The sequence below is a fragment of the Ranitomeya variabilis genome, chromosome 4 (assembly GCF_051348905.1).
Source record: "Ranitomeya variabilis isolate aRanVar5 chromosome 4, aRanVar5.hap1, whole genome shotgun sequence".
Classification (NCBI taxonomy): Eukaryota; Metazoa; Chordata; class Amphibia; order Anura; family Dendrobatidae; genus Ranitomeya; species Ranitomeya variabilis.
The window spans coordinates 458,144,613-458,170,064 of record NC_135235.1 but is presented as its reverse complement, the minus strand read 5'-3'; the positions used below and the strand labels follow the sequence as shown (position 1 = coordinate 458,170,064).

The following is a 25,452-nucleotide window of genomic DNA, read 5'->3' as shown; positions in this document are numbered from 1 at the left end:
AAGACAAGTCCAGCAATACCTTTACATGGCCAGTCCGTTCCTTCCTATTTTCCTGAAGTGCAGGGAAATTTAAAATGTATTGCAAAATTCGCCCATATCTAATCACTGGGGGTTTCGGCAGTGGTGCATACTATGATTATCTATACTCATCGGACCAAACCAGACAAAGCTTTTTAGTGTTTTTACCACTCCCTGTAGGAATAGTGTAGATTAGAAAAAATCGAATTCCCGAAAGCCACCATACTATTATGGCACAGTGATAAACCTGGCTCATATGCCAATACATAAGGGTACCAGCTGTACTATATAGCTGATTTCATGCTATAAAGGCTAGGATCTAAGGTAGTTCTGATGGTGGCCATTTCACAAGTTAGATGCTCCAGGAAATCTGTCACCAGGTTTTGCTACCTAATCTACGGGCAGCATAATGTGCAGGCAGAAACCCTGATACCAGCTAGGTATTACTTACTGGCTGCTTAGAGTAGTTTTTATTAAATTATTGTTTTATTAGCAGGACACTATCACCAGGGGACCAGTAAACCCGCTGACAGGTAGTCCAACCGCGCCCCAACCACTTATTGGCAGCTTTTTGCCTATGCATAGTGTACATAGAAAGCTGCCAATCAGTGGTGTGAGCCGGGCTATACAGCGCTTACAATTTAAAGAACTGCAACACCCAATAAAATAAGTGATATATTGCTAGAGTCGGGGCCCTGGACCCTACGTTACTCTGCTCTAAGATGGAGTAGCAAAAACCTTGTGACAAATTCCCTTTTATGATGAAATGATGGCTGTTGCTTCTTAGTGGTTAGAAAGAATGAGACTGAGTGGTGGCAAATGAGTTTCCAATAATTTGTCATGGCAGTCAGGGGCCTACTTAACATTGGTCCAGTGCAAAAGTAGAAAAACATAAACTGTTAAAAATATTGTAAACTCTGTAATAACATAACCCAAACATTGACAGAATTGCAAAATATACATATGTTGTGTACTACAAAATAGTTCCATTTTAAAATGCAACTTATCCTGATAAAAAAAGCTCTCATATGAGTATGAATATTTAAAATGCAGAGATAGATAACAAAAATAGGGTGTCATTAACCCCTTCCCACTGTGAATGTTTTTTTTTTTCTTTTTCACTTCTTTATTCCCGACCTGTTTTCTAAGAGACATAACTGTTTTCATTGTGCTGACATAGCCACATGAGGGGTGATTTTTATGAGCCATGTTGTAGTTTTGATGGACTCCATTCACTTAACCACAGTCAGTAGGTTCTGATTTATTAGGCTGGCTTTTCATGCACCAGTCTTAATGAGGGTTATACTGTACAGGAATAAGACTTGCCTAATTTGTTAAGAGGCACAAGCCTTCTATTGAATTAGGTTCATCTTAATACTTGTAAGTGCCTTGCCAGATATCTTATTGCAGGCAAAGACTGGCAACTATTAATGAAGTTGTGGGTTGGCTGTTGCCACAACCAGCGTGCCCCAGGTACTCCTCAACTCTGCCATTTTGGTGGTTCTGGCCAAATCTGTCATGAAAACTTAAACTCTTTAATGAAATCCCATCCTGATGATGAAGGTAGCTATCACAGTGTCTCCTATGTAATGCATATAGCAGTGTGTGTATCCTTTGTGTTGCATATACACCAGTCCTAGTGTCTCCTATGTGCAGTATATACACCAGTGTCTCCTATATGCTGTATATTACCTCACCCAGTATCTCCTATGTGCTGTATGCACAATGGACCCAGTGTCTCCTATGTGCTGTATATACAATGAACCCAGTGTCTCCTATGTGCTTTATGTACAGCAGTTACAGTGTTTGCAATGTGCTGTATATATAGCAGTCCCAGTGTCTCCTATGTGCTGTATATACACCAGTCCGCGTCTTCTATGTGCTATAAATGTATATACAGTAGTTTTGGTGTATCCCATGTGATCTGTATAGAGCAGTCTCAGTGTTTCAAATGTGCTTTATAACACCAGTCCCAGTGTCTCCAATGTGTTGTGTGTACAGCAGTCTCAGTGTCTCCTATATACTGTATATGCACCAGCCCCAGTGTCTCCTACTGTATGTGCTGTATATACGCCAGTCAATGTCTCATATATGCTGTATATACAGCAGTTTCGGTGTCTACTATGCAATGTATATTCAGTATTCTCAGTGTATTCTTTATAATGTATATACAGCAGCAGCGTCGGGCTGGAGTAGCTTGGGCCCACCAGAGAACATCATTCTAAGGGCCCACCATGCTTAAGGGGTACTAGCCACAGAGTCTTCCCTTAGCTTCCATCTAGTCAAGCACCCTTATCTGCAGCAGATAATTTTGGGTAAACAAGACAAGTGCTGCCGAGAACAATGATATTCTATAAGAACAAAGATTTTATTATTTAGACATGTGCCATATACACACACTAGAAGAATAGTTGAAATTCACCGCACACTCATGTGGATTGGTTTATGCAAGGATTATATTAGTTTATTGGGAGCGTAACAGAATATTACAGTATATGCGATAAACAACGTTTCGGCTCAACCAGAGCCTTTGTCATGTGTTTGCTTATAAGATAATAGATTGGTGCGCAGAGAGGGAAGTGTCCCAGCGGTGCAATATAGGCGTTCTTGAGCAATGTATAAGGTACGTCTATATCTATAGAGGTTCCCTTTTGGACGGTGTGGACCTGTGTTAATCCTGTATGAGAGCGGCGCTCCCGCGCTGTGCTCTGGTGCACGTGACAAAGGCTCTGGTTGAGCCGAAACGTTGTTTATCGCATATACTGTAATATTCTGTTACGCTCCCAATAAACTAATATAATCCTTGCATAAACCAATCCACATGAGTGTGCGGTGAATTTCAACTATTCTGCTATTGAGACCACCGGTCCATTGCACCAGCACCTCACCTGTACTCAGGCTGAGTGCACACCAAATATACCCTTTCATATACACACACTAGACATGACACATACGCACCAGTCACACGCTAGACACAGGATACATACACGTGACACACACTGGTCACACGCTAGACACAGGATACATACACGTGATACACACCAGTCACACACTAGACACAGGATACATACACGTGACACACACCAGTCACACGCTAGACACATGACACACTCATACAGCATACAAACACCAGTCACACACTAGACACAGGGTTAGAGATGAGCAAACCCTTGGATGTTCGAGTCCGGCCGAACAGCTAAAAAAAAGTCCAGGTTCGGGAACAGAACAGTACCCGGACCCCATTCACTTGAATGGGGGGCCCTAACATCCAGTGTTTACCACTCTGTGAGGTGCAAGACAGCACAGCAAAAACTGCTTCTGATCGGCGGTAAAATCATCCCCGCCAGTCAGACAGCTGAGGTCCACACACTGTCAAATGATGTGAGCCCGCAGCTGTTATCGGAGGTATAAAGTTTACCTCCGATCACTGGCGTCGGCTATCCTCATCGAGGTTACGGCAGGTCACTGAGGCTGTGTTCCCAGCTGGGCCCCTGAACAGCCTCATCATCCCTCCTTCTCCACACAGCCTCATCATCCCCCCTTCTCCACACAGCCTCATCATCCCTCCTTCTCCACACAGCCTCATCATCCCCCCTTCTTCACACAGTCCCCTCATCACCCCCTTCTTAACACAGTCCCCTCATCACCCCCCCTTTTCCACACAGCCCCTCATCATCCCCCCTTCTCCACACAGCTCCTCATCATCCCCCTTTTCACACAGCCCCTCATCATGACTCTTTTTCCATGCAGCCCGTCATTATCATCTCCCCTTCTCCACACAGCCCCTCATCATCTTTCCTATACAAGCCCCACTCTAGTTACATCAACCGATCTCCCGGTTGGCCAGTCCGACCCTGTACAGCAGTCTGGGTACATTTAATGTGATGTATATACAGCAGTCTCAGTGTATTTTATGTTATCTATACCTCAGTATCAGTGTATCATATGTAATGTTCAATCAGCAGTCTCAATGACTGAATGCTGCGGTGCACGTAACAAAGGATTGCATCCTGACTTTGGCCTCAGTCAGGATGTTCTTTGAGGATGGAGCTTGCATGCTTTTCCCATCCCGTTGATGAAGGCAGCAATCATAGTGTCTCCTATGTAATGCATACAGCAGCCTATGTAATACATACAGCATCCTTTGTCAGGCATATACACCAGTCCTAGTATCTGCTATGTGTTGTATGTACACAAGTCCAAGTATATACTATGTGTATACAACAGTCTCAGTTTGTCCTATGAGAAGCATAGACGGATGTCTCAGTGTATCCTATGTGATGTATATACAGCAGCCTCAGTGTAACCTATGTCATGTGTATACAGCAATCTTGGTGTCTCCTATGTGATGTATACAGAGGTCTCATTGTCTCCATTATAATATTCACACAACAGACTCAATGTATCCATGTGATGTGTACAGCAGTCTTGGTGTCTCCTACATGATGTATATACAGCAGTTTCAGAGTCTCCTATGTTATGTATACATAGCAGTCTCGGTGCCTCCTATGTGATGTATATTCAGGAATGTTGGAGTCTCCTATGTGATGCATATAGAGTAGTCTCAGTTTATCCTATGTGATGCTGTGATTTATATACAGCTATACAGCAGTCTCAGTGTTTCCTATGTGATGAATACTACAGACCACCCACTGTTTGAGTTCTATAAAAGTTATGTGAGCAGTGACGAATTTTCCACTTTGAGGGGACCTGCAGTGTAATATGCATCTGTTTGGAAGTTACTGCTGTAAGCAATTTTGTCTAACCTCTGAGATCACAGCCTGGGTATCTAAGCACTTAAATTTTACTGTCAGCAAATGTTACTGACAGCTGGTTTCAAGCCAATAAAAAGAAGCGATCATTTGATGGGGTTAAGGATGGGCTGGGGGACAGAGGGGCACATGTCCCCCCACCCCCGGGTCGGACTCCCAGCAGCTGTTGAGGGTGGCCTAGCCATCTGCTGCTTTAGAGAACGCAGGAGGACAATGTATCTTTAAATGTGTACATGTATTGGCCTGGAGAGCTGCATCACAGCACAGCAGACACTAGCCGGCACGATCTTCTGTCTGCAGTAGAGAGGCTTCAGCTGCTGATAAGTACAGGAGGTCAAACATTGCTTCATCCTTGTTTAAGGCCCCTTTCACACATCAGTTTTCTGCCATCAGTCACAATTCGTTGGCTCGACGGATCTGTCGCAGAATGTAAAAAAATGAGGCGACGGATTCGGTTTTTTGACGGATCAGACTAGGGGGACTGGCTAATTGGATCTGAAAAAAGCGGAGCATGCTCAGTTAAAAAAACGGAATCCATCATCGGATTCCATCATTTGATGGATCTGGCTCCCATAGGCTTCCATTCTAGCAAACGACGGGTGACGATGGATCCGACGCTGTCCATTTTTTCGACGGAGACAAGAAAAGTTACTTTGTCCGTTGTCTCCTGCTGCCGGACAAACAATTTTCAACGGATCCGGCGAACGATGGATGAAACGTGAGGCCATCCGTTGCTATGTGTCACTATTACAAGTTTATGAGAAAAAAAACGGATCCGGTGGCAACAGTCACCAGTAGGGTTGAGCGAAACGGATCGGACAAATTAAAACATCGCCGACTTTCGGCAAAGTCAGGTTTCATGAAACCCGACCCGATCCTAGTGTGGGATCGGCCATGAGGTCAGCAATCTGCACGCAAAAGTCGCGTTTCATATGACGCTTTCAGCGCCATTTTTCAGCCAATGAAGGAGGACGCAGAGTGTGGGCAGCGTGATGACATAGGTCTCGGTCCCCACCATCTTAGAGAAGGGCATGACAGTGATTGGCTTGCTTTCTGCAGCGTCACAGGGGCTATAAAGGGGCGTGCACGCCGACCGCCATCTTACTTCTGTTGATCTCAGCATAGGGAGAGGTTGCTGCAGCTTCATCAGAAGAAGGGATATAGTTAGGGAGGGAAGATTAACCCCCAAACTGCTTGTGCTGTAGCGATTTCCACTATCCAACACCACCTTTGTTTTGCAGGGACAATGGAGGGTATATCTTTGAGCATCAGCTCTGCAGCTTATTAGCCTGCCTTATAAGGCTCCCTGATAGCTGCATTGCTGTTTGCACTCTGCTGTGCAAACCAACTGCTTTTTTAAAAGCAAAAATCCTGTTGCTCCTTTCTGCACAGTTATCTTGTTTATTTGTCCACACTTTTGTGTGCAGCAGTCTTTTTTATTGCTGCCATACTTGTCCTGAGATCATTGTAGGGAGATTGAAATTGTACTACAGTCCTTGTATTTTTTCATATATCTTCCAGCCTCTTTCTGCCACTTACATTGTGTTGTTTTATACACTGGGCCTGAGTTTTGGTTCAGTCTCCAAAAAAAAAGTGAAATTCAAATTCTCACAAAGTGGATATACTTCAGTCCTGTTAGTTTGTCGTATATCAGCCAGCCACTTTCTGCCACGTACATTGTGTTGTTTTGTTGTTTTATGCACAGGGCCTGAGTTTTGGTTCAGTCTCCCCCCAAAAAAGGGAGATTTAAATTCTCAACAAGTTTATATACACCTTCTACCTTGTTTACTGACTTCTCCAATTCTTCCATTTGCAGCTGCTGAATGTCCACCATAGGCCATTTTTATACCTCCCTAAATGGGCTGACTCCCCCCACAGGGCCGTGGTCACCACCTGGCGCAAGCACCCGTGCGAGTTCCGTTTGCCTGGACAGGTGGGTGGGCCCACTCTTGGGCGACGGCACTGAAACAGGGTCTCTCATAGTACAATGAAGTGTCTCTGACTGTGGTGGTGTACAAACAACGTCAGACACACCGTCGTAATATGAGGGGCCCTGTGCCAGTACCGCCACCCATGAGAGAGTGTTCCCCCCCAGCTTGAGCAGTGCTCTACCACTTGCAATACTTACCTCTCCCTGCTCCACCACTGTGTAGTCTGTGCTGTTAAATCCTTCAATGGCACTGCCAATACAAATTTGTTGAAATGATAGATGATAGTTAAAATATACAGGGGCCCTGGCCTCCATTTAGACCAGTTAATACTTTACGCCTACTACCACTGTCTGCTACTCAGCAGAGGAGCCCACCCCTGTACCTAGCTATGCCACCTGTTTATTTATGAACAATTTTTTGGCAGACATTTAGCCTACTTTATTATTTGGGCCTACTAACTGTGTCTGCCGCTCATTACAGTTTTCCTCCACTGAACAAAGCAATGCCGCCTGTTTAGTCCTGTTACAACATTTGAACTGCATTTAGCCTACTTTATTATTTGGGCCTACTAACTGTGTCTGCCACTCATTACAGTTTTCCTCCACTGAACAAAACAATGCTGCCTGTTTAGTCCTGTTACCAATTTTGAACTGCATTTAGCCTACTGTATTATTTGGGCCTATATCTGTGTTTCCTCTTCATCCTGCCCATTGCCCAGCCACTGCTAGATGAGTCTGCTGGTACATTGACCCAGACCACTACATTCGCCTTGCACTCTACACAGCCAGAATCTGACCCTGCTGAAAGTCAGGTTCCCCTTCCCGCATACTATACCACCTTACACGGGGACAAAGAGGAAGATGCAGATGAAAGTGCAGGTTCCGTCATCAGGTGGGGGGCATACTCGTTGGCGACGTCACTGGCACAGGGCCCCTCATAGTACGCAAAAGTGTCTCTGCCAGTGGGAGGCGCCCCCCGCCATCAAACACACCGCTGTACTATGAGGGGCCCTGTGCCAGTGCCAACTAGTGGGTCCCCCCCCTGCTTGCTCAGGATCACAGCACTTGCAAAGTTGAAATACTTACCTCTCCCTGCTCCACCGCCGTGATGTATTCCGCATTTCCTGGGCCCACGAAAATCTTGAGCCAGCCCTACCCCCCCACAACTTTAGCCAAATGACCCCCAGTTTTCAATGCCTAACTATTATTATAAAGTAAATTAAGATTGACTAGCTTAAGTAATAAGAATTGATGTTTTTGGCATTAAAATGGGCACTGTAGGTGTTTTCCTGTCCTCCACTCACTGCCGACTTTGATTCCCCATTGACTTGCATTGGGTTTCGTGTTTCAGTCGGCCCCTGACTTTTTGCAATAATCGTCTGATTTCACCCGACCCGACTTTTGACAAAGTCGGGTTTCGCAAAACCCGACTCGATCCGAAAAAAGTAAAAGTCGCTCAACTCTAGTCACCAGATCTATTTTTTTTTTAATTTGATGGATTGCGACTGATAGCAAAAAACTGATGTGTGAAAGGGGCCTTAAGGTACCGTCACACTCAGCAACTTTCCAACGAGAACGACAGCGATCCGTGACGTTGCAGTGTCCTGGATAGCGATCTCGTTGTGTTTGACACGCAGCAGCTGGTCGGAGCTAGAAGTCCAGAACTTTATTTTGTCGCAGATCACCCGCTGTCATCGCTGGATCGGCGTGTGTGACGCCGATCCAGCGATGTGTTCACTTGTAACCAGGGTAAACATTGGGTTACTAAGCGCAGGGCCGCGCTTAGTAACCCGATGTTTACCCTGGTTACCATTGTAAAAGTTAAAAAAAACCCACTACATACTCACATTCTGATGTCTGTCATGTCCCCCGGCGTCCACAGGGTTAAAACTGCTTTCGGCAGGAGCACTTGCTAATGCTGCGCTGCTGCCGAGAGCTTCCTGCACTGACTGTGTCAGCGCCGGCCGTAAAGTGCCGGCCGTAAAGCAGAGCACAGCGGTGACGTCACCGCTGTTACTGCCGGCGCCGCTGACACATTCGGTGCAGGGAAGCTCTCGGCAGCAGCGCAGCATTAGCAAGCGCTCCTGCCGAAAGCAGTTTTAACCCTGTGGACGCCGGCGGGGGACGTGACAGACATCAGAATGTGAGTATGTAGTGTTTTTTTTTTTTTAACTTTTACAATGGTAACCAGGGTAAATATCGGGTTACTAAGCGCGACCCTGCACTTAGTAACCCGATGTTTACCCTGGTTACCCGGGTGCTGCAGGGGGACTTCGACATCTTTGAAGACAGTTTCAACGATGCCGAAGTCCTTCCCCTGATCATTGATCGCTGGAGAGAGCTGTCTGTGTGACAGCTCCCCAGCGACCACACAACGACTTACCAACGATCACGGCCAGGTCGTATCACTGGTCGTGATCGTTGGTAAGTCGTTTAGTGTAACGGTACCCTTAGTCTAGATTCCAGATAGTGGGGCAGAAGATTTATGCTTTTTGTAGAGTAAGGAGCTGGCAAGAGGCTGCTCACCTCCTGACAAGTTAATTACCCGGATACTAAATCTTTTCTATGGCATGTCTGTTTAGGATCAGAAATATTTATTATAGTAGTTTGACCCTTCATGCACATTGGGGACTCTCTGACAGTGTGAAGTAAGTGGATCCAGATTGTGTATGAATGTTCAAATCAGATCGCACCCCAGAGACACTGCAGATCTGACTATTCAGACCCCTGCACAGGGCTGATCCTGCTCCAACTACAGGACATCACAAATTATATGCAGTATATATACTCCTATCTATACAATGTGATGTCTGGTTGCTGATGCAGGATCTGTCTGCATAATTTATTATATGCAGGATACAGTTCTATTATATAGCGTACTGTGACTATAGTCTTCAGATGTTATACAGTATATACATTGTTGTATGTATATATTACAATCTATACACTGTATAACATCTGATGTTTGTATCATAGCATTTGATATATCAGTCACATAATATTCCATACACTGGATGTGTACAGACATCCAATGTTAAATACAGGATAAAATTAGTCTAATGTAATATCTAATGTCTGCACTCATAGTGTAGTATATGCCAGAGCTTGGGAAAACTATGGCCCGCAAGCCACGTCCGACTCTCTGGCTGCTACAGTCCAGACTGAGACAGCCAAATAGCTGAAAAAAGTGGCCCAAGGGAGGCGCAATGCCCTTGCACCACTGCCTGCTTCCCAATATCAATGGGTGGGGGAGTCGCCGAATCCTTCTTCCACCAATCAGCATGTGAAACAGCAGACATGAGTCACTACATAACGTTTTCTGTACAGAATGTCAGTGCATTGGAGACAGGAGCAAAGCGCCGGGGAAAAGAGAGTGAAGTATGTGTTTGTTTTTTTATTCATATGTGTAATGGATGTTTGCATGTATATAGGGGCTATGTGGGGGATCACACTGTATACAGGAGACTATGTGGGGCTCACACTGAATATAGGGGTTATGTGGGTGTTTATCTAATATATAAAGCTGAATGTGTGTGTGTGTGTGTATGTATGTATGTATGTATGTATGTCCGGGATTGGCATCTGAACCGTAGCAGCTACAGCCACAAAATTTTGCACAGTCACACGTCTGGACCCCGAGAGCGTCATAGGCTATGTTGTGAGGTGAAATTTTAACCCCGCGCTTTCCAATTCACCAAACAATTTTGCCCCTATCTACATAATGGGGAAAAAGTGAAAGGAAAAGTGTTGGAGGCGTCGCAGCTACAGGCACAAAATTTTGCACAGTCACACGTCTGGACCCTGAGAGCGTCAAAGCTATATTGTGAGGTGAAATTTTAACCCCGCGCTTTCCAAGTCACCAAACAATTTTGCCCCTATCTACATAATGGGGAAAAAATGAAAGGAAAAGTGTTGGAGGCAAATTAACAGCTGCCAGATGTGAACAAGGGGGACTTAAAGAATGACAGCGATGGCACCAAAGAGTATATACTGTACAGTTGCTAAGGTGGGGCCCCAACATGGGATAATCACACCACCACGGGGATATGAACACACACACAAAATGCGCCACACACTACCACGTGCTCGAACACATATACCACCCTCAGTGCACATTTCACCACACATACACCAACCTCGCCACATAAAAGTAGAAACACAAAAGTCGCCGCTCAAAACTCGCCACGCGCAAAACTCTCCACATGCAAAACTCGCCACACGTGCAAAACTCGCCACACGCAAAACTTGCACACGCAGAAAAATTGCCACACGCAGAAAAATTGCCACATGCACAAAAGTTGCAACACATGCAAAAGTTGCCTCACACAAAACTTGCACATACTCAAAAGGCACCACACATAAAACTCGCCACGCGCAAAACTCGCCATGCGCAAAACTTGCTGCACACAACTTGCTACACTAACCTGTCACATGCAACTCGACACACAAAAAGTTGCTACACGCATGTCGCCACACAAAACTCATCTCACAAAAGTCCCTACATGCATGTCGCCACACGCAACTCAACACACACAACTTGACACACGAAACTCGCCCTAAAACACACACAAGTCTGGTATCCTTCAAAAATAAAAATCTGATTAATAAGCAGACAAACTACAAGAGCAACAAATGTACCATATAGGAATCCGGCAGCTGTCAGTCACATGACCAGTCTATTATGTGTATGTGTGAGCTAATATATACTGCCAGGGGGTGGGCTTACTGTTGGCTGGGGATTTATCAGGCTGCCATTTTAGCTTACAAATACTGAGGTAAAAATACTGACCAAATAACGTGTGAACGAGGGCTAATACAGGAGGAGATGGCATACAGCTATATACTATATACAGGAGATGACACACAGGTATATACTATTTACAGGGGAGATGACACACAGGTATATACTATATACAGGAGGAGATGACACACAGATATATACTATATACAGGAGAGATGACACACAGGTATATACTATATAGAGGAGGAGATGACATACAGGTACATACTACATACAGGAGGAGATGACATACAGGTATATACTATATACAGGAGGAGATGACACACAGGTATATACTATATACAGGAGCAGATTACCTACAGGTATATAGTATATACAGGAGGAGATGACACAGGTATATGCTATGTATAGGAGGAGATGACATACAGGTATATACTATATACAGGAGATGACACACAGATATATACTATATATAGGTGAGATGACACACAGGTATATACTATATACAGGAGATTACATACAGGTATATCTAATATATAAAGCTGAATGTGTGTATGTATGTATGTGTGTATGTCCGGGATTGGCATCTGTACCGTCGCAGCTACAGCCACAAAATTTTGCACAGTCACACGTCTGGACCCCGAGAGCGTCATAGGCTATGTTGTGAGGTGAAATTTTAACCCCGCGCGTTCCAATTCACCAAACAATTTTGCTCCTATCTACATAATGGGGAAAAAGTGAAGGGAAAAGTGTTGGAGGAAAATTGACAGCTGCCAGATGTGAACAATGAGGACTTAAAGAATGAGAGCGATGGCGACAAAGAGTATATACCGTACAGTTGCTAAGGTGGGGCCCCGACATGGGATACTCACCACACACGGGGATATGAACACAAACACAAAATGCGCCACACACTACCACGTGCTTGAACACATATACCACCCTCAGCACACATTTCACCACACACACACACCAACCTCGCCACATAAAAGTCGAAACACAAAAGTCACCACTCAAAACTCGCTACATGCAAAACTCGCCATATGCAAAACTAGGCTCACGCAAAACTCGCCACACGTGCAAAACTCACCTCATGGAAAACTCACCTCATGCAAAACTTGCACACACAGAAAAATTGCCACATGTACAAAAGTTGCACCACATGCAAAAGTTGCCTCACACAAAACTTGCACATACTCAAAATGCACCACACATAAAACTCGCCACGCGCAAAACTCGCCATGCACAAATCTTGCTGCACACAACTTGCTACACTAACCTGTCACATGCAACTCAACACACAAAATGTTGCTACACGCATGTCGCCACACAAAACTCATCTCACAAAAGTCGCTACATGCATGTCGCCACACGCAACTCAACACACACAACTTGACACATAAAACTCGCCCTAAAACACACACAAGTCTGGTATTGTCCTTCAAAAATAAAAATCTGATTAATAAGCAAACTACAAGAGCAACAAATGTACCATATAGGAAATACGGCAGCTGTCAGTCACATGACCTGTCTATTATGTGTATGTGTGAGCTAATATATACTGCCAGGGGGGAGGGCTTCCTGTTGGCTGGGGATTTATCAGGCTGCCAATAGCAACCAATCACAGCTCAGCTTCTATTTTGCTACAGTTAATTAACCTGAGCTCTGATTGGTTAATATAGGCAACAAAGACATTCTCAGTATAACAAAGCTAATATATGTTGTGAAATGCTTCTATTTGCTTAGTTTTTGCCTTTTAATAATTACATTTCTATCTATTTGTTTTGTGGTTTTTGTGTGCAGAATAAATTTTTGTTAACACATTCTATTTTGCTAACAGCAGTCATTAACCCGGGCGAAGCCGGGTAGTACAGCTAGTACTGTATATAGAGGAACTATGTGGATTCTCATACTGTATATAGACAGGATATGTGTGGGTTTATACTGTATGTAAGGGGCTGTGTGGGGGCTCACACTGTATTTTTTCTGGAGGTTATGTGGGGCTCATACTGTATATGGGGGGTTATGTGGGTGCTCATACTGTATATCAAGGGGCTATGTGGCAGTTCGTACTATATGTAATGGGCTATGTGGTAGCTCCTTCAGTATATAAGGGGCTGTTTGCGAGCTCATACGGCATACAGGGGGATGTCAATACTGCCTCTCTTGCTGTATTTTGGCACAAGGTTAGAAGAGGCTGGGGTTTTATAGAGCTGGGAAATTTGCATCTCCTGGCCTTTCCTTATGAAGATAGTGAATAAACCATAATCCAAACAGGCTAATTAAGGTCTGAAATCTTGATCAAAGTTATCTGAACACACAAATCTTCAACGGTGCCAAAACTTGTGCATTGGCCCATTTCCCTTTTTAATTTTTTTAAAATGTAAAAGATAAAAATATATATATATATATACACTCACCGGCCACTTTATTAGGTACACCATGCTAGTAACGGGTTGGACCCCCTTTTGCCTTCAGAACTGCCTCAATTCTTCGTGGCATAGATTCAACAAGGTGCTGGAAGCATTCCTCAGAGATTTTGGTCCATATTGACATGATGGCATCACACAGTTGCCGCAGATTTGTCGGCTGCACATCCCAAAGATGCTCCATACAAGGCAGGATGGATCCATGCTTTCATGTTGTTTACGCCAAATTCTGACCCTACCATCCGAATGTCGCAGCAGAAATCGAGACTCATCAGACCAAGCAACATTTTTCCAATCTTCTACTGTCCAATTTCGATGAGCTTGTACAAATTGTAGCCTCAGTTTCCTGTTCTTAGCTGAAAGGAGTGGTACCCGGTGTGGTCTTCTGCTGCTGTAGCCCATCTGCCTCAAAGTTCGACGCACTGTGCGTTCAGAGATGCTCTTAGGCCTACCTTGGTTGTAACGGGTGGCGATTTGAGTCACTGTTGCCTTTCTATCAGCTCGAACCAGTCTGCCCATTCTCCTCTGACCTCTGGCATCAACAAGGCATTTCCGCCCACAGAACTGCCGCTCACTGGATTTTTTTTCTTTTTCGGACCATTCTCTGTAAACCCTAGAGATGGTTGTGCGTGAAAATCCCAGTAGATCAGCAGTTTCTGAAATACTCAGATCAGCCCTTCTGGCACCAACAACCATGCCACGTTCAAAGGCACTCAAATCACCTTTCTTCCCCATACTGATGCTCGGTTTGAACTGCAGGAGATTGTCTTGACCATGTCTACATGCCTAAATGCACTGAGTTGCCGCCATGTGATTGGCTGATTAGAAATTAAGTGTTAACAAGAAGTTGGACAGGTGTACCTAATAAAGTGGCCAGTGAGTGTATATATATATATATTTAATTGCCAAAATACAATGGACATGTGTCATTTTTAACTTTAGACCTTTTAGAAATCATTTCATCATCAACTTGTTTAACTATTTACATCAACAGTAATTTTGACCAGGGGTGCCAAAACTTTTACATGCCACTGTAATTCTGCTCAATATGAAGTGATAATATTAATATAAATAATTATAATTCATATGTTATTAATAGTTTTGAGCACAATTAATTTCAGCCTAATTATTCATGGTCTCTCATGTGGCTCCTCAGGAAAATGTATTGCCCATCCTTGGTATATACCATCACATATTATCCTGCATATGCTGTCTGATGCCGGTAGCCACAGTATATAACAGTCACATATTGTTCCATATGCTGGTTGTGCACATACATCCTATGTTATATGCAGGATAAAATGCCGCTGGTGTAATATATGATGTCTGTCATAGTATAATATGCAAGAGTCACATAATATCCTATGTATATCATCTGATGTCTACTCTGCAGCAACAGTATGTAATATATTATGTGTTCAGACATCAAGTTGTATATATATAAGTTAATATGTGGATGGTATAACATCTGATGTTCTATACTCTTAGTATAATATATACCATCAGATGCTATACAAGAATATGACATCTCATGTCTGTATATCATCATACCAGTCTATGCATTGCAGTCGATGATCCACAGATGTCTGCATGAGCCCTAATATGTGATATTTTATTCTATAACCTTTTTTCGTGTTGTAGAATTGAGGTGTGCATTTGTAAGTTGACCAAGCGAGTAACTTTGAAAAATCACAAATAAGATATTCAGAGCTACCTCTTTACAAAATCATAGATTACAATGGTCTGCTGTAAAACTACGATACTTATGACCCCCTTTAGGTCTCTGCACACAACTATTTAAATCAGACGAGAGCTATCCATGGTAGCACTTGTACACATGTTATTCTATGAGGCTGCCCACATGTCAGATTTTTTTTCCTTGGACTGAGTGGCACAACAAAAGAATTGCTGCATGGACGATTTGCCTCCAGGAATCAGATGGTAGTCGGCCAGTCTAGTCTATGGGTCCGTCAAAAATATCATGGATTGACATAATGCAGAAGGTGTAAATACTTTTTTTTTCTCTTCACCTCTGAGAAAATCAGATCTCACTCTGATCAAACTCTGAATAGCAAAACTGGACCTTTTTTCTCATCAGACAGTGCGAAAAACTGCCTTGTGACTCTAGCCTTAAGGTACCTTCACATTAAGCGACGCTGCAGCGATAGCGACAACAATGCCGATCGCTGCAGCGTCGCTGTTTGATCGCTGGAGAGCTGTCACACATAGACCGCTCTCCAGCGACCAACGATGCCGAGGTCCCCGGGTAACCAGGGTAAACATCGGGTTACTAAGCGCAGGGCCCCGCTTAGTAACCCGATGTTTACCCTGGTTACCAGCGTAAAATGTAAAAAAACAAACAGTACATACTTACATTCGCGTCCCCCGGCGTCCGCTTCCTGCACTGACTGAGCGCCGGCCCTAACAGCAGAGCGGTGACGTCACCGCTGTGCTGTACTTTCACTTTCACTTTACGACGCTCAGTCAGTGTGGGAAGCGGACGCCAGGGGACGTGAAGGTGAGTATGTACTGTCTGCGCTTAGTAACCCGATGTTTACCCTGGTTACCAGTGTAAAACATCGCTGGTATCGTTGCTTTTGGTGTCAAACACGACGATACACGCCGGTCTGACGACCAAATAAAGTTCTGAACTTTGTTCAACGACCAGCGATATCACAGCAGGATCCTGATCGCTGCTGCGTGTCAAATACAACGATATCGCTATCCAGGACGCTGCAACGTCACGGATCGCTAGCGATATCGTTTAGTGTGAAGGTACCTTTACACTGAGTACAGATAACTAGTGATAAGGTAATAATTACACAACCAATTTTTGTCTTTTCAAAGTCTTGTTACCACTAATTTATGAAGCAGCCAGAGGTAATTATAATACTGATGGGCTGCGACTCATGGACCACTGTTGTGTGCTTTCCCCCTCGCTAACATTTGCCAGCAAACCCCTGGATGAAGTGGTAAAAAACTCTTTAACCCCTTTCTGACATCTGACGTACTATCCCGTCGAGGTGGGGTGGGCCCGTATGACCACCGACGGGATAGTACGTCATACGTGATCGGCCGCGCTCACGGGGGGGGCTCCCTGCGTGCTTCCCTGAGACCCCCGCAGCAACACGATGTGATCGCGTTGCTCCGAGGGTCTCCTACCTCCCTCCTCGCCGCAGGTCCCGGATCCAAGATGGCCGCGGCATCCGGGTCCTGCAGGGAGGGAGGTGGCTTACCGAGTGCCTGCTCAGAGCCTGCAGCCCTGCACAGCAGATCGCCGATCTGACAGAGTGCTATGCACACTGTCAGATCAACGATCTGTGATGTCCCCCCCTGGGAAAAAGTAAAAATGTAAAAAAAAATTTTTCCACATGTGTAAAAAAATAAATAAAAAATAAATTCCTAAATAAAGAAAAAAAAAATATTATTCCCATAAATACATTTCTTTATCTAAATAAAAAAAACAAAACAATAAAAGTACACATATTTAGTATCGCCGCGTCCGTAACGACCCAACCTATAAATTAGGTAAACTATATCACTAGTTAACCCCTTCAGTAAACACCGTGGGAAAAAAAAAAAAAAATATTGAGGCAAAAAACAACGCTTTATTACCATACCGCCGAACAAAAAGTGGAATAACACGCGATCAAAAAGACAGATATAAATAACCATGGTACCACTGAAAACGTCATCTTGTCCTGCAAAAAACGAGCCGCAATACAGCATCATCAGCAAAAAAATAAAAAAGTTATAGTCCTGAGAATAAAGCGATACCAAAATAATTATTTTTTCTATGAAATAGCTTTTATCGTATAAAAGTGCCAAAACATAAAAAAAAGATATAAATGAGGTATCGCTGTAATCGTACTGACCCGAAGAATAAAACTGTTTTATCAATTTTACCAAATGCAGAACGGTATAAACGCCTCCCCCAAAAGAAATTCATGAATAGCTGGTTTTTGATCATTCTGCCTCACAAAAATCGGAATAAAAAGCGATCAAAAAATGTCATGTGCCCGAAAATGTTACCAATAAAAACGTCAACTCGTCCCGCAAAAAACAAGATCTCACATGACTCTGTGGACTCAAATATGGAAAAATTATAGCTCTCAAAATGTGGTAACGCAAAAAATATTTTTTGCAATAAAAAGCGTCTTTCAGTGTGTGACGGCTGCCAATCATAAAAATCCGCTAAATAACCCGCTATAAAAGTAAATCAAACCCCCCTTCATCACCCCCTTAGTTAGGGAAAAAAAAAAAAAAAAAAAAAATGTATTTATTTCCATTTTCCCATTAGGGCTAGGGTTAGGGTTAGGGCTAGGGTTAGGGCTAGGGTTAGGGTTAGGGCTAGGGTTAGGGCTAGGGTTAGGGCTAGGGTTATTGCTAGGGTTAGGGCTAGGGTTAGGGTTAGGGCTAGGGTTAGGGTTAGGGCTAGGGTTAGGGCTAGGGCTAGGGTTAGGGTTATTGCTAGGGTTAGGGCTAGGGTTAGGGTTGGGGCTAGGGTTAAGGCTACAGTTAGGGTTGGGGCTAAAGTTAAGGTTTGGTTTACATTTACGGTTGGGAATAGGGTTGGGATTAGGGTTAGGGGTGTGTCAGGGTTAGGGGTGTGGTTAGGGTTACCATTGGGATTAGGGTAAGGGGTGTGTTTGGATTAGGGTTTCAGTTATAATTGGGGGGTTTCCACTGTTTAGGCACATCAGGGGCTCTCCAAACGGGACATGGCATCCGATCTCAATTCCAGACAATTCTGCGTTGAAAAAGTAAAACAGTGCTCCTTCCCTTCAGAGCTCTCCCGTGTACCCAAACAGGGGTTTACCCCAACATATGGGGTATCAGCGTACTCAGGACAAATTGGACAACAACTTTTGGGGTCCAATTTATTATGTTACCCTTGTAAAAATACAAAGCTGGGGGCTAAAAAATCATTTCTGTGAAAAAAAAGAGGAATTTTTATTTTCACGGCTCTGCGTTATAAACTGTAGTGAAACACTTGGGGGTTCAAAGCTCTCAAAACACATCTAGATAAGTTCCTCAGGGGGTCTGCTTTCCAAAATGGTGTCACTTGTGGGGGGTTTTAATGTTTAGGCACATCAGGGGCTCTCCAAACGCAACATGGCGTCCCATCTTAATTCCAGTCAATTTTGCATTAAAAAGTAAAATAGCGCTCCTTCCCTTCCGAGCTCTGCTATGCGCCCAAACAGTGGTTTACCCCCACATATGGGGTATCGTCGTACTCAGGACAAATTGCACAACAACTTTTGTGGTCTAATTTCTTTTCTTACCCTTGGGAAAATTAAAAAATGGGGGCGAAAAGATCATTTTTGTGAAAAAATATGATTTTTTATTTTTACGGCTCTGCATTATAAACTTCTGTGAAGCACTTGTTGGGTCAAAGTGCTCAACACACATCTAGATAAGTTCCTTAAGGGGTCTACTTTCCAAAATGGTGTCACCTGTGGGGGGTTTCAATGTTTAGGCACATCAGGGGCTCTCCAAATGCAACATGGCGTCCCATCTTAATTCCAGTCAATTTTGCATTGAAAAGTCAAATGGCGCTCCTTCCCTTCCGAGCTCTGCCCTGCGCCCAAACAATGGTTTACACCCACATATGGGGTATCGTCGTACTCAGGACAAATTGCACAACAACATTTGTGGTCTAATTTATTTTCTTACCCTTTGTAAAATAAAAAAATGGGGGCGAAAAGATCATTTTTGTGAAAAAATATGATTTTTTTATTTTTACGGCTCTGCATTATAAACTTCTGTGAAGCACTTGTTGGGTCAAAGTGCTCAACACACATCTAGATAAGTTCCTTAAGGGGTCTACTTTCCAAAATGGTGTCACTTGTGGGGGGTTTCAATGTTTAGGCACATCAGGGGCTCTCCAAACGCAACATGGCGTCCCATCTTAATTCCAGTCAATTTTGCATTGAAAAGTCAAATGGCGCTCCTTCCCTTCCGAGCTCTGCCCTGCGCCCAAACAATGGTTTACACCCACATATGGGGTATCTTCGTACTCAGGATAAATTGCACAACAACATTTGTGGTCTAATTTATTCTCTTACCCTTGGGAAAATAAAAAACTGGGGGCGAAAAGATCATTTTTGTGAAAAAATATGATTTTTTATTTTTACGGCTCTGCATTATAAACTTCTGTGAAGCACTTGTTGGGTCAAAGTGCTCACCACACATCTAGATAAGTTCCTTAGGGGGTCTACTTTCCAAAATGGTGTCACTTGTGGGGGGTTTCAATGTTTAGGCACATCAGGGGCTCTCCAAACGCAACATGGCGTTCCATGCCAATTCCAGTCAATTTTGCATTGAAAAGTCAAATGGCGCTCCTTTCCTTCTGAGCTCTGCCATGCGCCCAAACAGTGGTTTACCCCCACATATGGGGTATCATCGTACTCAGGACAAATTGTACAACAACTTTTGCGGTCCATTTTCTCCTGTTACCCTTGGTAAAATAAAACAAATTGGATCTGAAATAAATTTTGTGTGAAAAAAAGTTAAATGTTCATTTTTATTTAAAAATTCCAAAAATTCCTGTAAAACACCTGAAGGGTTAATAAATTTCTTGAATGTGGTTTTGAGCACCTTGAGGGGTGCAGTTTTTAGAATGGTGTCACACTTGGGTATTTTCTGTCATATAGACCCCTCAAAATTACTTCAAATGAGATGTGGTCCCTAAAAAAAAATTGTGTTGTAAAAATGAGAAATTTCTGGTCAACTTTTAACCCTTATAACTCCCTAACAAAAAAAAATTTGGTTCCAAAAGTTTGCTGATGTAAAGTAGACATGTGGGAAATGTTACTTATTAAGTATTTTGCGTGACATATGTCTGTGATTTAAGGGCATAAAAATTCAAAGTTGGAAAATTGCGAAATTTTCAAAATTTTCACCAAATATCCATTTTTTTCACAAATAAACGCAAGTTATATCGAAGAAATTTTACCACTATCATGAAGTACAATATGTCTCGAGAAAACAGTGTCAGAATCGCCAAGATCCGTTGAAGCGTTCCAGAGTTATAACCTCATAAAGGGACAGTGGTCAGAATTGTAAAAATTGGCCTGGTCATTAACGTGCAAACCACCCTTGGGGGTGAAGGGTTTAAGTACCAAACTAGGCTGTCTCATTATGAAGTTAAAAACAGGTGCTGCAGGTCAATAAAACAAATGTTTATGACAGTTTTTTTGTTTGATACTTACATATCGGTTTCATAATCGCTTAGATAGACTTCACAATCCTGCATGAAATAACCAATTTTCCCCTTATTTACTATTACATGCAGAGCTGTTAATATGTCTATAGTCAAGAAGAGGTAACTGTTTTCTGTCTTTTTTAGATTGTTCTTCTGTAACCTACGAAAACAAAATACAAACTTTCTGATCAACTATATAACCAACTATTATATAATGTTTCTATCTGCCAGATTATCTAGAAAGTATTATACTAAATAATTTTTTGGGAAAAAAAATCTGATTCTGAATTTTTAGAGAAATTGTTATACAGATGTATTCAATTGTGTAGTTTTTACTATTATTTTTGTTTGATTTTCTGTAGTTTTTGTTTGAAAACTGTGACAGATTTACCTTTTATTATGGCTGCCTCTGCTGTAGCGGGGTCACTAACATCAGGGGAGGTGAGGTCACTGATGATCAATGCCCTTGCTACCCATTACACTCAGGAATCAATTTTATTTCTATGTGGTTTGATTTGTTGCTCAGCCATGAATATTTGTATGAAGAAACATTAAAAGAAAGATCATTCTGACTGACCGGCTAATTGCTGGGGCAGTTATCCTACTAATAGGAGAGTGGGTTTGATGGACAGTAGCGGTGCTCAGTACTCTACTTCACATTTACCTTGCAAGCTTTTGCAGTAGTGAATCAGTTCTTCTGCACTATTGTGGCTGATATAGAAGGGTTAATATTTTTTCTCAGTTCTTTATTTTGCTCAATATTAAGTCATCTCATATCATGTTTAAGATTTTTCAAAGTTTCATATTTTGTCTAAAATATCATACATGATGTTCTGTGAAACTGAGTAATATGGGTAATACACTGGGAAAGACATGATGGCTAAAAGTTATTATGACTTACTTCTGAGAAGGGGCAGCTGGTAGAACCTCCAATGGGAACTTTGCATGCAGTGTTATTTCGTCTGTAAATGGTGTAAGAATACTGCTAACAGGGCAATAGACAGAATTGCTTATGCTCACAACCAGTGTGAATTTTTTTCTCTGACTCATGACTAAGTGGGCCTAGTTCCTCAATTAGGACTCACTGCTGATCCTTTAGTCTGCCTTTGGGTCAGAACAAAACAGCTACAACAGTTGTTGGCAGCCGAACAATGACTGTGGTTAACCAGAATATTCAGAAGCCGCACAGTGAATTCCTGAGAAAGTAAAACTTCCTGCTGCAGCACGGTAAGAAACCTTTCATTCTTATACGTCTGTTTCACTCTCTTAATAATTTCCCTGGGTTTCTGAGTAAGGTTGTAAGCATGTTCCAAGTAGAGTGTTGAGAGACCACAATAGGACATATGGTGTATTCTTGTATTCTGAAGGTTTTGATACTTCAAAAGATAAGACCATGACTAATATTGTCCTACCTTCCTAACAGAAACTTAGACCGGATGGATGGACTTGCAAACATTGTGGACAGCAAAACCCACACTGGAGACATACTTGTGTGCTGTGTGGTGCCCCCTTCCCTAAGCAAGTCATGCTAAATCCTGCTCAGATAAGATCATGTGTAGTGACAGATGATGCTGACATGGAAGGAGTGGAAGCATTGGCTTTTGGGGAGGAAACTGACAGTAACCCTGAGAGGGAGGGACGTGTAGGATGCCATTGAATGACAACCACACCAGCGGCCATACTAGGACCAAGCAGTGTGACTAGAATCAAACACAGAACTATTCCATGGAGTCCCTCTGATCAGCTAGATATGATGATACAGTTGCCTGATCCCTAGAACCAAACTGCCTCCCATTACAGACAAATCACAATAATACAGTGGACCTATAAGTGCACTTGGGCAGACCTAGAGAATCTGGTGACTGCAAAGGCAGGTGACGTACTGGGACGCATAATTAGAACTCATAAGGACTTCACAAAGGATCAAATGCACTCAATGAATGAGCAGTCTGTAGTGATGTATTGAGAAGCGCTGAAAGAATGGGCTACACTGAAACAAAGAGCAGTTTATATTCCTGACCAATGTAGCACAGCAAAAAGGCAAGCGTATAGAAAACAATTAAAATTGTTTGCCAATCGATATCTTGATACATTAGCGGCACTCATAGGACAGTGTGAAAAGGGTGAGTAACAAAATGATATAAAGTTCAAAAAGTGCTTGATACACACTAGGTACCTATCTATAACTGCTCCCTGCTGATCTGCCTCCTGCCTGTCAGTGGGGGTTGGCGCCCTACTGTTCAGCGGATATGGCACCCCCACTCAACGTCGGCTTACCCTAACAGCAAGCCCTACAGAATACACTAATCCCTCAAAACAGGTATCACATCAAATGGCCCCAAATATTATAAACACCTTAGAATTCAGGCAGGCTATATGGGTACAGTACTGATGCACAACTGTGATCCCATTCTACGATATGTATATATATCAGTTATAACAATGGGGTACTTATCATTTCTGATGTATTCATAAACGAACGCCTCAACGCCTTTCACCAAATGTGGCTCATCAGGTCAGGAGGCTTAAATAGACAGTCTATCTAAGATCAGCAGGGAGCAGTTATAGAGAGGTACCTAGTGTGTGTATCAAGCACTTTTTGCACTTTATGTCATTTTGTTACTCACCCTTTTCACACTGTCCTATGAGTGCCACTAATGTATCAAGATATCGATTGGCAAACATTTTTCATTTTTTCCTGTTATGTCAGAATGGTGGTTGAAATGCATCACATTATCTATAGTTGACATACAGGAGTCAGAGGGACAGCCACTGTTGAGTGGGGGCGCCTATCTCGTATATATGTGTGGGGTGCCAACCTCCGCTGCAAGGCAGGGTAATCTAGGATTAACAGTGTGAGGGGCAGTTTCAGCCTAGCTCGGTTGTTTGCATGTTGATTGTTTGTCTAATGTTTTAAAGTGAGAAATAAAGATTTGGTTTTATCTATGATCTGTTAAGATACAAGGTTTCTTTTGGTTTTGCTTAGTTTTTTAAACCTTGGTTGAATATTCTATTTGGTTTTTTCTTATATTGAATTTTCCCGAATCTATATAGAATGTTAAAAAATATTATACTTACGTCTTTTCTCCATATGTTATTACAATTTTAATGTTTGTTGGCTTCATAATTTCTAAATCTTCAAACTTGACGCTTGTGATTGGTATTCTGAATCACAAAAAGAGATTGTGCATGATAACATGACAATTCTGTGGTTGCTCTAATCCATCTAGCATAAAACAGCTTTTAACATACCCAAATACAACTGCCCCCTCTCGTAAAATTCAATATTACTTCAAACAGTTTTGGAGAACATTTATGAAAATGTTCAAAGGAAACAACAGTATTAACAAGTATTATTGTTTAATGGGCTAATTCAAAGTCTTTATAACCAAAGCCCTTATCGTAGCAAACATGCTAAGTATTACAGTAATGTCCCATTCAGGGGAACGGGACAACAATAAAATATCTTGCACCACCACTAACAAAAGCAAGGCCCAGGAAATATTCACGAAAGCTTTCAACCTAATGAAAACAATAAAGAGCATTGATAGCCCCTTCAAACAGAAGATAGGCAAGAGTTCCGATAGTCAGACCCCAACTGGTTTAAGATTGATGGCCTATTCTAATGAGAGGCCATCAATTTTTTGAAGATTAGATAATAACCCCTTTAAATAGCACAGTATTCAATTCTAAGTACTAAACATGGAAAATGTTATTGATGTAACTAGTAATTGTATTAAAAGTATTATTTCAACATCTTAAAGGAGTAAATTTATTTGTTTCAAAAATCCTCTAAGTTCTTAAGAATGGAGGCATTTTTATTTCTGTTGTTTGCTGTCTGTTGTTTTGGTTACATGCCACCACTGCTGTCTATCAGCGCTGACCCATCTCCATGGAAAGCAGTGTAGCGTTTAGCCTAGACCATTGTTTTCATTGTTCATGTGCTTCTCCAATGCTGCAAAGACTAGGCTATCCAAATGCCCAAAGCAGCATTAGAAAGTGCACAGTTTGGGCCAGAGCCCCAATCATGCCACTCATTCAAACTGGCGGTTAAGCATGAGCGCTCCGCCCCTGTCAAAAAGGAAGCCTGGAAACTAGAGAGTAGTGCGCTACTGAACAGCAATGTTAAGAAAATCACTTTAATGAAGTCCGTTGTCTGAAAATAATGAGATGGTATTTTCTTATTCATAGACTTGGGCTAAGGAGTCAGTTTCCCAAATACCCACACAATTCTTCTATATACTTATACTTTTAGTATTCGGATATATATGCAAGATTCCTAAGAAAGGCTTAAGTTTGAGAGACATATTGATTATAATAATAATGCCTAAATTCCTCTGCAGTTCCAGAGCTTG

General features: G+C 42.5%; 1 protein-coding gene across 1 annotated transcript in view; it reads right to left on the bottom strand.

Annotated features, from left to right (window-relative positions):
• The window catches only part of LOC143769022 (uncharacterized), a 103,676-nt gene that overhangs the window by 52,530 nt on the left and 25,694 nt on the right, over positions 1-25,452 (bottom strand). Inside the window, exons 4-5 of the mRNA XM_077257624.1 lie at positions 24,176-24,262; positions 21,105-21,257 (exon numbers count right to left, since the gene is read on the bottom strand). Coding sequence (XP_077113739.1) covers positions 21,105-21,257; positions 24,176-24,262 — 240 coding nt within the window. The remainder of the gene's footprint in view (positions 1-21,104; positions 21,258-24,175; positions 24,263-25,452) is intronic.